At 39.0% G+C, this 14,370-nt stretch overlaps 1 protein-coding gene across 8 annotated transcripts in view; it reads right to left on the minus strand.

The window, feature by feature from the left end:
* The window catches only part of LOC117992920 (protein Fe65 homolog), a 60,371-nt gene that overhangs the window by 5,223 nt on the left and 40,778 nt on the right, over positions 1-14,370 (minus strand). For 7 of the 8 annotated variants that reach the window (XR_011238025.1, XM_034980643.2, XM_069506063.1 and 4 more), the window contains 4 exons: positions 3,892-3,930; positions 1,883-2,097; positions 1,040-1,280; positions 218-410 (listed from right to left, as the gene is read on the minus strand). Coding sequence is in view for 7 of the 8 variants with exons in the window: in XM_034980643.2 (XP_034836534.1) it covers positions 218-410; positions 1,040-1,280; positions 1,883-2,097; positions 3,892-3,930 (688 nt within the window). In the remaining variant the exon portion in view is untranslated. The remainder of the gene's footprint in view (positions 1-217; positions 411-1,039; positions 1,281-1,882; positions 2,098-3,891; positions 3,931-14,370) is intronic. The other variant, XM_069506062.1, reaches the window with a different exon arrangement.

The raw sequence follows: 14,370 nt of genomic DNA on the forward strand, positions 1-14,370 counted from the left end.
AACCATTAAAAGATGTTTAACTGCGTGCAATCAAGAATAAACAGGACCACAGATGACCGATGGACCCATTTGCTACTGGAATAGAAACCAGAAAGAGAAACGTTCCGTTGGTCCGACGATATCACCAAGCTTGCGTGGAAAACTTGGAGGAGGCTCACCCAACACCGAGAAGAATGGCGAAGAAGAAGAATCATGAATGTCCAGTTTAAATACTTACATCGCCCCAACGGCCGACTTGATCCAACAAATCGTTGCGTCCAAGACTCAAGTCTACGATGCACTTGTTGACGGCACGGCTGGACCGCTCCGGTGTGAGGTCCGCTTCAGCGATCTCCACCCACCCGAGGGAACGAACGAAGAATCGAACTGCACGACCATCGTGCTCTGGACGGGCTGGGTAACTGCGACGCCTGGTGGAAATTTCAACGATGAATCAGTATTGGATCTTACAACTAGTAGAACCAGGTCTCACTTGTAATATAAATGTTGAAAAGGTCCGGCGATGTCAATCCACCCTGACGTACACCACATTGTTGTGTCTCTGTTAGTGTAGTTTTTAACTGTATGTACTAATATTATGCGGCGTCGTAGTACTCATTTTGAATTCAATGATATTTAGTTTCATAGAAATAGACGAGATGAAAATTCTGGAGAATCATCACCAAAAAACCTAATTCCAAAGAGCTGCACTTTTCTATGGTAGGTACACTAACAACCATCTAAAGATTAACCATCTAAAAGTAAAATAGTTGTACTTAGTAGTAACCTATTTTTCTGTCAATGGTAGGTAACTGACCAATTGACTAAACGATAAGACTCCAAAGTTCTACCAGCTTGAAATTAAGAAGTTAAGAACCTCACAGCAACATCAGCTAAGCATCTAGCAAATTCGTGAAATGTCATGGGACCCACCGACAGAAAATAAGCTACAATCTGTCGCATTCACTCATATGGACCACAACGAGATACCGCATTTATTAGTTTCACATTTTTCTGATCATTTAGATCTCTATCCCAAAAGAAAAAAATGAGTACTTACTTATACGCGACTTCCTCTCTCCGTTTCCTCTCCGCATCTTGATCAACGTGATCCAAAGCGCCACTGGTGGTACTCCTAGTGACTGAAGACGTCATGGCGCCTTCATATTTGACGTCTGATAGGTTGGAGCAGTCGCGCACCATGGATATGCGCGACTCTCTCGCTTCTACGGGCGGCATCTTTGGTATTTCTCTTTGGATCGTCCCGCTCTTTATGTGCCAGTAGTAGGGACCGTCATTGTCTGTAAATAGAATAAAACATTTACAGCTATACCTATACAGGTTCGTGAGGTCTTCGCAGGAGGGTGACAGTTAACGTAAAAATCAAGGCTTTTAAAATTTCCTACCGCAAATCACACCTCACTACACTCCACCCCAAAAGCTGACTCAGTCAAACTATACAGATATAAAATTTCTAATTTTTAAGGATACACAGGCGTAGAGGAAAGTAATCTGAAAGAATTTCATAAACTACCAAATTCTATAACAATGGCAAAAATCTCAAATATGAAGACAATTTCTTAGCGGTATCAAATGTACCTACGGTTCTCAAAAATGTATCAGCAAGTATGCTGTACACAGTCCACATCCTCCTTTGTGTTGCATTTACTACAGTTTTGCATTTACTTTGCATTCTTGACGCTCTTTATGAATCAATATTTCATTATCCAACCAAGCCAAAAATCTAACTTGTAGGTGACTACCTCTGCAAAGGTCTACCTTTTACAATGAGACAATTCCAATTTATTTGAATTTGAAGAAGTGAAAAGGTTTCAGTGGCTGAAAGAAGACAATGCAAGGATACATATTATACCACTATCCAACGATCAAAAACCCTTCCTACCTTCGTGTTTCTCCCATCCAGGAGGCAGTGTCTCTTTCTTCGGTCGCAATTTGACAGGAATAGCGTAGAGGTCATCGTTCGGGCCCTCCGCACAATGTGGTACCGAGCCGGAGTGACTCTTCTCTGTGTCCTCCTGGTCGGCCCTCTCCTTCTCTGGTGGCGGTGAATCTCCTCCGCCATTCTGTTGAGGCGGGGTGATTAGACCACTCTTTTCGCTGAAACAAGAGATAGGAGATGTGAATTTTTGGTTTCAGTATTTATTCGTGTTTGTTTACTAGATACACGAAACAGCTGCTAAGGACAATTACTGTCGTACGGAGAAAGGTTTGCATTTTTCGGTCATCTACAGCGAAGATCCGTAGATCTTCAATTCATTCGTTTTTCTTCGGTTGATCCTCGACAGAAAGATAGCTGAAAAAGCAGCACCTCAAAGACGAAGTGACAATAAATAAATAAATAAATAAATAAGGCATTAGTCTGTAAACTAGGTAGGAAGAAGGAACACAGAAATAAAGACAATTTCACTTTTTGAGGAACTGTTTTAATGAATGTCGTAAAAAGCAGGCACCGAAGCGTCCTTAGTAGATCCTAAACCCTCACAATATGTTATGAAGATAATATGCCATGTTTTGGCTCAAAATTAAGTCCAAAGCAAACATTTCGAGCTGAAAGTACAGACAAAATTTGCGAGGATCAGCTATAATGAGCAGTACCTACTAACATTCAACTTTACGACTGTCACGATCAGGGGTTAATTGCGCAAAGCTGTCACATTCGCTTCCAAACTTGAGGATGACTATGATGATAGTTCCTAAAAAGTGATTCCCAAGTTCCCAAGTCCAAGTATTTGAACTTCCCGTTTCCCATCGACCATTAACTTGAATTGAATTACAAAACGCTTGGAGTTTCTCTACGTGATCAAATCAGAAATGAGGAAATCCATAGGAGAACCAGGGTAACCGACATAGCTCAGCAGGTTGCGAAGCTGCTGAAATCGATAGATGTTGTTGGGTTCCCGCGGTGCTAGAATGATGACCTCGGACCGGAAAGCGAAGCGTTGGAACCTCTACTAAGTGGACAGACGATGTCAAACGAGTCGTAATGGTAGGAAGTCGCTAGATTCAGGCAGCGTAAGACTGGCGTGTAGATGTCCCTACAAGAGACCTATGTCTGGCAGTGGATGTCTATCGATTGATAAGCTTATGCTCGCGGGTTCGTCTGCGTGAAGTACATAAATTTCAACCCCTTATTTTACTCCCTTATGAGTTGAATTTTCATAAACCCCTTCTTAGCGGATGTTTACGTCATAATAGCTATCTGCATGCCAAATTTCAGGCCAATCCATCCAGTAGTTTCAGCTGCGCGTTGATAGATCAGTCAGTCAGTCACCTTTTCCTTTTATATATTTAGATGATGATGATTGTGATTCTTCCCTTTTACATATTTAGATGATAATGATTGTGATTTAAACCCATCGACCCTACACTTGAACTACAAAATCACAGCTTTGATGATTGCGACTGCGTAGCCCAATAACCCCTAGGGCCTCTAATTAGCAGTGTAACAAGTTTATGGCCAACCTCGGGACCCCATTCTACGGATTTACGACATCGTAGTTGACAAAACTGCAGGATGTTTCGGTTGGGAACGAGCAATACCTACTAATCGTTATTTTGTGAATCGCAAACGTTGTGTTTGTCTGAATAATTTATGGTGTTCTTGTTGCAGCAATGCAATATGCATTGTAGCCAATAGTGAATTGTGTCAACCAATCAAAGTTGATTGCGATCGTGACATTGTAGCTGTCATTTTAACGTAATCGAATATATGATTTTCAGTAGAATTAATTAGAATATATTTAATTCAGTGGTTATAATTATGTTGAAAAAACTTGATATGTTAGATCTACTTCGTTTCTATTCTTTGGCTTTCTACTTACCTACATTTTAGTTTTTCATACTTAGTAAGGTATTGATTAAAGAATCCATATTAATTTGTAATCTACTTACTTAGTTTTGTTTACAGGCGAAGACGGATCGTCCTCCACTCTGGAAACAAAAAAAAGTGACTGAGTAGAAGTTAACATCAATGTTAAAGTGACTGAGTAGAAGTTAACATCAATGTTAAAGTGACTGAGTAGAAGTTAACATCAATGTTAAAGTGACTGAGTAGAAGTTAACATCAATGTTAAAGTGACTGAGTAGAAGTTAACACCAATGTTAAAGTGACTGAGTAGAAGTTAACATCAATGTTAAAGTGACTGAGTAGAAGTTAACATCAATGTTAAACTGACTGAGTAGAAGTTAACACCAATGTTAAAGTGACTGAGTAGAAGTTTACACCAATGTTAAAGTGACTGAGTAGAAGTTTACACCAATGTTAAAGTGACTGAGTAGAAGTTAACATGTCCACACGTCTTGAGACTGTTCAGAGTTTAGCTTACCAGGTTGAGAAGGCAATAAATAAATATAAATAAATAAAATAAAATTATTTATTTATAAGTACTTATTTATTGGCTGGCTCATTTTTTGCGCGACGGATCAGCCGGCTGTCCAGCGCGAAAATGCAGCCAGTAATCTTGGCACCATTCCACACGGGTATGATTTGTATAGTAATTAGATCAGATAAGGCTATAGCTTTATGTTTTATTGTAATATTTTCATTAAAAAAATAATATAAGTATGTATACCTATTTTTTTTATTCAAGTCAAATGCATCAACCACTGTTTAGGAATGCCTTTTTCTACCGAGAAGAACCAGTACGAAACTCAGCGGTTTTCAAAGATTTGATATACAATTATGCCATGTATAAAAAAGTATTTGCAGTCTTGTGCGTTGCTGGAACGAGCTGCAGGTCAAATCCACGTTTTTTGGGTGCCGTACCTCAAAAGGAAAAACGGAACTCTTATAGGATCACTTTGTTGTCTGTCTGTCTGTCTGTCTTTCTGTCTGTCTGTCCGTCTGTCTGTCAAGAAACCTACAGGGTACTTCCCGTTGACCTAGAATCATGAAATTTGGCAGGTAGGTAGGTCTTATAGCTGACATTTGGAGAAAAATCTGAAAACCGTGAATTTAGGGTTAGATCACACAAAAAAAATTAAATTGTGGTCATGAACTAATAATTAGTAATTTCAACTTTCTACAAGTGACTATATCAAGTAAGGTATTATATGAAAGGTCTTTACCTGTACATTCTAAAACAGATTTTTATTTATTTTTATCCATCATAGTTTTTGAATTATCGTGCAAAATGTCGAAAAAATACAACTGTAGTACGGATCCTTCACTGCGCGAGCCTGACTCGCACTTGGCCGGTTTTTTTATCATTTAGATAATCTTCAATTGTGTAATATGCTTTTTTCAGGAGCATACCTACTTTAATAGATTTTTTAAACTGGTGTGAAGGCAATCAAGGTATAAGCTGGGGGGACGTCCCGCACACCTGCACGTCGCCCGCACCGGGTTAGCGCGGGGCTGCGCAGTGTGCGGGTGTGCGCAGTGTGCGGGTGTGCGGAGGTTCGCTCCCCGATTGCTATCTCGACCTGATACATTATCTGAAGATCCTTTTGAAAGCGAGGCGCGTGAACTACGCTTTACTTTCTGATAAACGTTATGTTATCTCTTCAAACATCTTACAACAGATTTACTTAAGTAGAAACTTGATTATCCGGCCCTCGGTTATACGGATTCGGGATTATCCGGACTAATTGTTCGGCCAAGTGCGAGTCAGACTCGCGCACCGAGGGTTCCATACTCGGGTGTTTTTTCCGCAATTTTGTACGATAAATCAAAAACTATTATGCATAAAAATCTGTTTTAGAATGTACAGGCAAAGCCCTTTCATATATTATGATATCCCACTTGGTATAGTTATCTTACTTTGAAAATTGAAAATATGTACTATTATAGTGAATTACATAATATGCACAAAACCCGCTTTTCTTCATACATTCGATTATCCAGATTTTCGATTATCCGAATCCCTAACGACAACAATTAGTCCGGTTAATCGAGTTTCCACTGTACTTTGTTACTTTAAACTCAATCAAGCTATTGTCTTTAGCTGCACAAAAGGATATTTGAAATTCAATGACGAATAACTAAAGCAGAAAGGTTGATTGGACACTTGAACGGGGTTCTAGAAGATTTATATTAAAAATCTATCTAGATTCAATTCAAGTCAAAATCTCGTCAAATCAGAGTCGGAAATAAATGTCTGTAAATAGGGCAGTAAAAAAGAAAATACATCGGGATATATTATTCAAGTCGTCAGCTGGCAGCTGTTTGCTAAACAAAGCCGAGCACTCAGCGTGCTGTTCAAATTCACAAGCGCACGAGCTGTTTCTATGCTCTGCTGTGGACATATGGCACGTTTAACTATAGTACCTTTTATAAAATTCAAAGTCCTGACTGACTGACTTATATATCAACGCACAGCCTAAACCGCTGGTCCTAGAGACATGAAATTTGGAGGATCTGCCCTGCCCCCCCCGATTGTAAGAAAAACGTATTGATCAAACGTATTAATCAACAAATTCTGCCCTTCGATTGGCTCTGAAAAATGTAAACAGCGCATCAACCAATCAAAGGGCAGAATTTGTTGCCAATTACGATAACGATGAAAACGTTATTCTTACACAATTGGGGGTCTGTTCTTTGTAAAGAGTAGGTATCCACTAAGAAAGGTTTTTTTGAAAATTCTAATAGGGTATGGAAGTTTGTATGAAAGTCTGTCATTTTTCAAGTTACATCGATGAAAACTGGTATTTAAGCTTTCGGTTAAGAATAAATAATACGTATTTCACGATTTTCAAAAATTCTACTCCCAAGGAGGGCAAATAGGGGATGAAAGTTTGTATGAAAGTTCGTCATATTATTTCAAGTTATTTCCATAAAAATTGATAATTGGGCTTTCGGTTAAAAAAGAAAAAATACCTAGGTAGGTACCTATTTCAAAATTCTACCCCCACGCCGATTTTCTAAATTCTACCGACCGATGCCGGGGCGGGTCAGCCAGTGCCCAGTATTATATAATACTATTGTTGGAGTTTTCTCACTGCATAACTTTTAGAAAAATCTACTTATATTTATTCCGATAAGAGTTATTACTTGACAGCGATCTCACCAGGTGGTAAGTGATAATGCGGTTTAAAATGAAAATTCTTCATTATCTCCTTTGTTTATGCTTTACTTTAGTAAGTATATTAGGTATATCGCCGAAGTAGCCAAAATATATATTAAGGATCGCCTATAGGCTTACACTGATTAACATTGGTATTTTTAGCGACCAATCGATACAGCAAGCGTGAAGCTTTAAATAGCTATCACGTAGGCAGCTGCTCGCTAAAGGTAACTAATTTAACCGGCGAATCCACTATTATAGCAATCAACGCATAAAGAAGTAAGATAACATATTGTAAGAACTCGCGTAGCATCCTTTTGGGAAAGACTTCGGAGCTCTAACAATGCAATACTCAAGGTCGTTTGTGAAGGGATGCCCAGCCCTATTTTTAGTTATTGGCTATCTCCTATATCTGTACACCAGGATAAGAACAAAAAGTAATACCTGTGACCTACGACATCTGAAATGAGTTTTTTAACCATTTCAGTTAGTCGTAAGGTATCTTAATGTATTTATGAGTATGTTTTATAATGTAAATTTTATTTTATTGTAATTTGTTAATGTGTATATGGGTTGTTTTATGCCTGAAAATAAAAAACTATTATTATTACTAAGGTACTTGTATGTAGGGTAGTAAATTGTTTTAGGCTTTGGTCGGGTGGAATTTTTGAAAATCATACTTGGGGGTCTACGTGGTGGAGATACCTAAATATTATTATTATTAGATATCTATCAACGCACAGCTCTAACTACTGGATGGATTGGGCTGAAATTTGGCATGCAGATAGCTATTATGACGTAGGCATCCGCTAAGGATTTTTGAAAATTCAACCCCTAAGGGGGTGAAATGGGGGTTTGAAATTTGTGTAGTCCCTTTGTAAAATCCCTAAAACTGAAAACATTATAAGGGTTTCTTATTGTACTACGGAACTCCAAAAATTGAATAAACACCCACCCTATAAAAGTGCCGTTATCCACCCCACAGCAGCCAAAACTGCACATTTTCCGTTATCAAATAGCGATTCACCCCACACTTCCCAACTAAGGTCTGCCGCAGACAGCCGCAACGACGGAGTTCATGATACGGCAGAAAATTTTATCAAAACTTTTACTGAAATACTGAACCATCTCACGTGTATCAAAACTTTTAGGGTTCCGCACCCGAAGGGTGCCAACAGACCCTATTACTAAGCCTTCGGTGTCCGTCCGTCTGTCTGTCAGCGGGCTGTATCTCGCTAACCGTAGATACAGAGTTGAAATTTTCACAGAATATGTATTCCTATTGCCGCTATAACCACAAATAATGAAAATTTCAAATAGGCCGCCATGAATAAATAAGTGTTATTTCTTGTACAATGGTACGGAACCCTTCGCGTGTGAGTTCGATTCGTACTTGATCGATTTCTTAAATCTTCAATATTTTACGCTTTTAAAAGTGAGGTGACCCAAATGGTGAAGGAAATTATTGTAAAGAATCCTGCATGCCTGAGATTTCTGTAACGGTTTCTGTAAGTAGGTATTTCTACAAACGGCCGAACAGATTTTCTTGGATTACAGCTAAGAACATTCTTCATCACTTATTCAATAATGTTCTTAGCTGTAATCTTTCAAACTAAATCAAAATTGATGATTCAGTTTGGGAGCTACGATGCCACAGACAGACACGCAGATCACACTTTAAACTTATAATGTGGCTAATTCCGTTGTATACAATCTCTAAACTAAACTAAAATGGCACGTCTAAATCTATTCCTATCCTTTTCACAGTGTTGCTTGCGGAAAAGGATAGCACAAGATTTAGACCTGTTAATTTAGTTTTAGTTTAGAAATTGTCTCTCCTTTGCATCGGGGGTAAAAACGAAATGTTACGAAAGTGTATCAAAATGAAAATGATTCGAAAACACAGTACACACCTCCAGTTTTCCAACAAATTGCGAACTACCCGCGTCCGCAAACTACCGTAAAATTTTATTAAAACTTGCGCGCACATACAACGCGATAGTACTCGTTTTGACATCCAAGCTTTAATTGAGTTTTTTTTTATTTTTTTTTAAAGAATATTAGTCATGTTAAATGACTAATATTCCCCTTTCCTCTCCAACTAAGCGTCAGGCTTGTGCTAGGAGTAGGTACGACAATTAGTGCAATGGGCGGGGTTTGAACCGTCGACCTTTCGGTTTTGAGTCCACTCCTTTACCCGTTGAGCTATTGAGGCTTAAAGTTGTGGGTACACGTAACGTAGTTTTAGTTTTCATACCTTTTTCTTGCCTTTTTCTTTTTTCATTCATCACTCTTTTGAAAGGTAAGAAAAGGCTCAAACAGTAAATGTATAACTCATAAAATTTAACTCCTCAACTCCTCATGCGCCATTTTAACTTTTTGTGTCATGTTTCATGTCAAAATTGCGATTTTAGTACTTATATAAATACTAGCCCGTGACTTCGTCCGCGTGGATTTACATTTTTCAAAATCCCGCGGGAGCTCTTTGATTTTCCGGGATAAAAAGTATAGCATATGTGTTTATCCAGGGTACAATCTATCTCCATTCCAAATTTCATCCAAATCCGTTCAGCCGTTTTAGCGTGATTAAGTAACAAACATCCACATCCACACTTTCACATTTATAATATTAGTAGGATTAATATTATTACTAAACTAGCTGACCGGCGAACCGTTCCCGCCTAACAGTCGATTCTAATTTTAAATTTTTTCTCTCCGTAAGAACCATCCTCGTACTTCAAGGAATATTTTTAAAAAAGGATTAGCGAAATCGGTTCAGCTTTTCTCGAGATTTGCGATCAGCAACACATTCAGCGATTCATTTTTATATATAGAGAATAAGCTAGTAGGTATATAGGCTATAAAAAAGTTAGTTAGTTGCTTTTAGAATTTCTCGGGTATTACGTTAATATAATATTACCTACAGAATGAATTGAATTCAGTTTCTATCATTACTTTAAAGATATCTGGGACTATTTACTCTCACGGGAAATGTTTCTTTATAATTTTTTTCTAAGTAACTAACCAGATATCAGCCACAATAAGAACTAAAACTCTAAGTAAGGAACGCAGGGATCTAGTTTCGTGCAGTTTGCTGAAAAGCTCAAAGGAGATCGGCTGCAGCGTCCAACGTCACGTACTTCCATCGTACTGCAATAAAGTAGGATCATGTGTGGTACAAGACACAGGCGGGAACTTGTAAGTATTAGCTAATAGCTGATGCTCGCGACTTCTTACGTGTGGATTTTGGTTTTTAAAAATCCCGTGGGAACTCTTTCATTTTTCGGGATAAAAAGTAATCTATGTCACTTTCCCGGTCTTAAATTCCACGCAAAGAATCACGTCAATCCGTTGCTTACTTATATAAAACTAAATTGCCATACTTATATAATACTAGCTTAATCCCGCGACTTCGTCCGCGTAGACTACACAAATTTCAAACCTGTATTCACCCAGGAAAGGATTTTTGAATTTTCAAAAATCCTTTCTAAGCGGATGTCTACGTCATAATAGCTATCTACAAGCCAATTTTCAGCCCGATTCATCCATTAGTTTGAGATGTGCGTTGATAGATCAGTCAGTCAGTCAGTCAGCTTTTCCTATTATATAAATAGACTAAATCCAAGCCATAAAATATATTTTTATCTCTTAGCTTACAATTCCACTACATAATGTGTTACGTAACACGTGAACCCTCATAAAGTTAATACCTTGTACCACAACCTTTGCTACATAATAATGTTCCGCCGTGGGATATACGCTCGCTCGCGGTCGCTTGTGGCCATTAAACGAGCGATTACTGATTTCTAACATGCTTTACGATCGAAAATGTTTATTTTAGAGTCTATGTTGGCGACATTTTAAAAGGTTAACAGTTTTATCACTTGTTTGGAGGCTATAAATATAAAAATTCATGAGATGTCTAGTTTGTCGTTCAAGGTTATTTTATAGCCAGCGAAATGTCGTCAAGTACCGATAAAATGAAATATGGAGAGAAATCCAGAGCCTCAATAGCTCAACCGGTAAAGGAGTGGACTGAAAACCGAAAGGTCGACGGTTCAAACCCCGCCCGTTGCACTATTGTCGTACCTACTCCTAGCACAAGCCTGACGCTTAGTTGGAGAGGAAAGGGGAATATTAGTCATTTAACATGGCTAATAATCTTAAAAAAATAATAAATTATAAGTTGCTGTAGGTATGTATAATCTTTTGTTCCATAACTGACTTAAAAGGCAAGCAAGTAAGTAGCTTTGCGTTGAATTATGAATAATACGCGGCCCATACTATCCTCTTACGAACTGACTATGAAATCATGTAAATCTAACTCCAGAAGGTTTTAAGCGCCAGGTAGGTAAATGGGAAGATGAAAAAAAATCTCTGTTTAGAGATAAGCATTTCCAATGTAACTTAATTTATTATTACTTTCGAACTACAATTTTGGTACATGAATAATCACTACTCATATTATAAATGCGAAAGTGTGTTTTTTTTTTTGTTTATTGGTTTGTTGGCTTGTCCTTCAAACACATCGCAACGGAGCAACGGATCAACGTGATTTTTTGCATGGCTATAGTTTAAGATCTGGAGAGTAACATAGGCTACTTTTTATCCATGAAAATCAAAAAGTGCCCTTTGATTTAGCTAACTCAAAATCAAATCAAAAATCAAAGGGAACTTTTTGATTTTCAGGGCTGGCTCATTTGTTTTCAGCGCAGAAATGCCGCCAGTATTCTTGGCACCGTTCCACGCGGGCATGATTTGTATAGTAATTATATAAGGCTAGCTTTAAGTTTTATTGTAATATTTTCATTAAAACAATATTAGCTTGAAAAAAAAATTAAAAAGTTCTATTCTATTTTAAAAACAAAAAGTTACCTCAAGAACTTAACTAAATACAAGAAAACATAAGTCCGCAAATGTCCATAGCCGAACGCGTTCACACACATCGCGGGTTCCGTGGCGCCAGTGCAGCGCCGATCGATGCACTGCGACTGCGCGCTGCGGGGGTCAGCGACCCCGTGACGTCACGCCATGGTGCGGGACTTCCGGGACCGTCCCGGAATCTGTTATATCACCTTTAGACACAAAGTGATCAGGTTGGGCTCCCATGGTCATGTGACCCGAGAGATATATTAACGGCGGCGGCGCCAGCGCGTCCCTTCGACGACGGCTCTCATACTAGCGACCCGCCCCGGCTTTGCACGGGTAGCACTCAGTGGCGTGCAGCTCATAGAAGCATAAACGCACTGCTTACCCTCATTGTAAAAAATCAATGCTTAGTTTTTCATTATAACCTGCCGTAAAACAAGTTCATACCTAAATGCATACCCTGGCTTGATGTCCTGTGCACGCCACTGGTAGCACTGGTCATCTACAACTGATCTAGGCTTTAATTTACAATATTGTTGATACGTGTTAAGGGTAGACGCGATAGAAAGGAGGTTTAGACCGCAGCAGCTGAATTGCACTTTACTATCTAAAAATATATAAAAGAATTGACTGACTGACTGACTGATCTATCAACGCACAGCTCAAACTACTGGACGTATCGGGCTGAAATTTGACAAGCAGCTACTATGACGTAGGTATCCGCTAAGAAAGGATATTTGAAAATTATAGAATTGAAATAGGGGTTTGAAATTTGTGTAGTCCACGCGGACGAAGTCGCGAGCATAAGCTAGTTGCAAATAAACCGATCTAATACAGAGCTAGAAAACTCAGGTGGAATCTGTGGCCCTACCGCGGTTGTTTGACAGCTACAATGTCATGATCGCAATCATCTCTGATTGGTTAATGCTCGCTCACTATTGGCCACAATGCATTGTTGCGACAAGAATCGCACAAATTCAGCCAATCAGAACAATTGAGATTGTAATAATGATTGATGCAGGTTTTAGACAATCGCCCCGCCGGAATTTCCGTCGACTTAATACTTCTTGCGAATTCGGATCGGACGTGGATAGGACGCAGTACGTAAGCGTTCATACAAGTATAATATTGGGATTCATTTGATCCGTGAATAATGCTCGAAATTGGAGATACCCTTGACTTCGGAAAACGAACTTCTGCCTACTGATTCGCTAACTCAATGTCTAACACTGAATGATAGCCACCGAGTTGATTTGACATTTATTTGAACCCATTGAAGGTTTCCAACGAAAAATTATTTTAAAGTCACTTAATGAAGCCGCAGTTTGACGACCTCCCTGGCGCAGTGGTGAGCGCTGTGGTCTTATTAGTGGGAGGTCCCGGGTTTCGATTCCTGGAAGAGGTTTGGAATTTTATAATTTCTAAATTTCTGGTCTGGTCTGGTGGGAGGCTTCGGCCGTGGCTAGTTACCACCCTACCGGCAAAGCTGTGCCGCCAAGCGATTTAGCGTTCCGGTACGATGCCGTGTAGAAACCAAAGGGGTACGGGTTTAATATAAACTGCCATATCCCTTTACCAGGTTAGCCTGCTATCATCTTAGACTGCATCATCACTTACCTCCAGGTGAGATTGCAGTCAAGGACTAACTTGTATTTGATTTTAAAAAAAAATGTAGAACCAACCAATATCAGTGTCAGTGTTAGACACTCAAGTTAGCGAATCACGCCGCTGAATTTCAAATTCACCGAAAAATTCGAATTTCGAAAATTCGAATCGGATGCAAAGAGTTTAATGTTTTATTACGGAACCCTAATGTAAACGTGCTTATCAAAGTTAGAAGGGTTTCGTGTTCTCTACAGAAAAGCTTTGTTTACGTGACTCGGCCGACCTAAACAACTTAAAAAGCATCAATAAAGGAATGTGTCATACAATGACGCACTTACTATATGTATGTATGTAGGTATGTACACACGCCACGAATGTCGATAGCTAGAATAACTTAAAATGTTAAGTTCAGGGCTAAACGCCAAGTTATGAGTAATAAAGCCTCGTTTAATTGGATAAATGGAGGATTTACTTGTAATGCCCGCAATATGTGGCAAATGGGTTTTAATTAAGTGATTCTGTTTTATGATTCACTTCTTCTTGAAATGCTGTCTCCTATCGGAGGTTGGCAATCATTAGGGCTATCTGAAAAGCTGTGATAGCCTAGTGGTTAGGAGGTCGGGGGTTCGATCCCGGGTCCTTTTTCAAAGGGAGTCAGTTCGCACACGCGTCGCAGTTAAGACTGAGTGACTGACTCAGTTTGAAAAAGGACCCCGGATGGGTTCGAAACTAGTCGGGCTAACGTCGACTAAACACGTGAGTAAAGCCGGGTGTGAGATATATATAGTAAAATATTCAATAGAATAGATTAAATAGATAGAGATCTGATTCGTTAAAGCCTAGATATATGTATTGGGTTGAAATTGCTTTACCTACTACCAAAAGAGCACCA

The sequence above is a fragment of the Maniola hyperantus genome, chromosome 22 (assembly GCF_902806685.2).
Source record: "Maniola hyperantus chromosome 22, iAphHyp1.2, whole genome shotgun sequence".
Classification (NCBI taxonomy): Eukaryota; Metazoa; Arthropoda; class Insecta; order Lepidoptera; family Nymphalidae; genus Maniola; species Maniola hyperantus.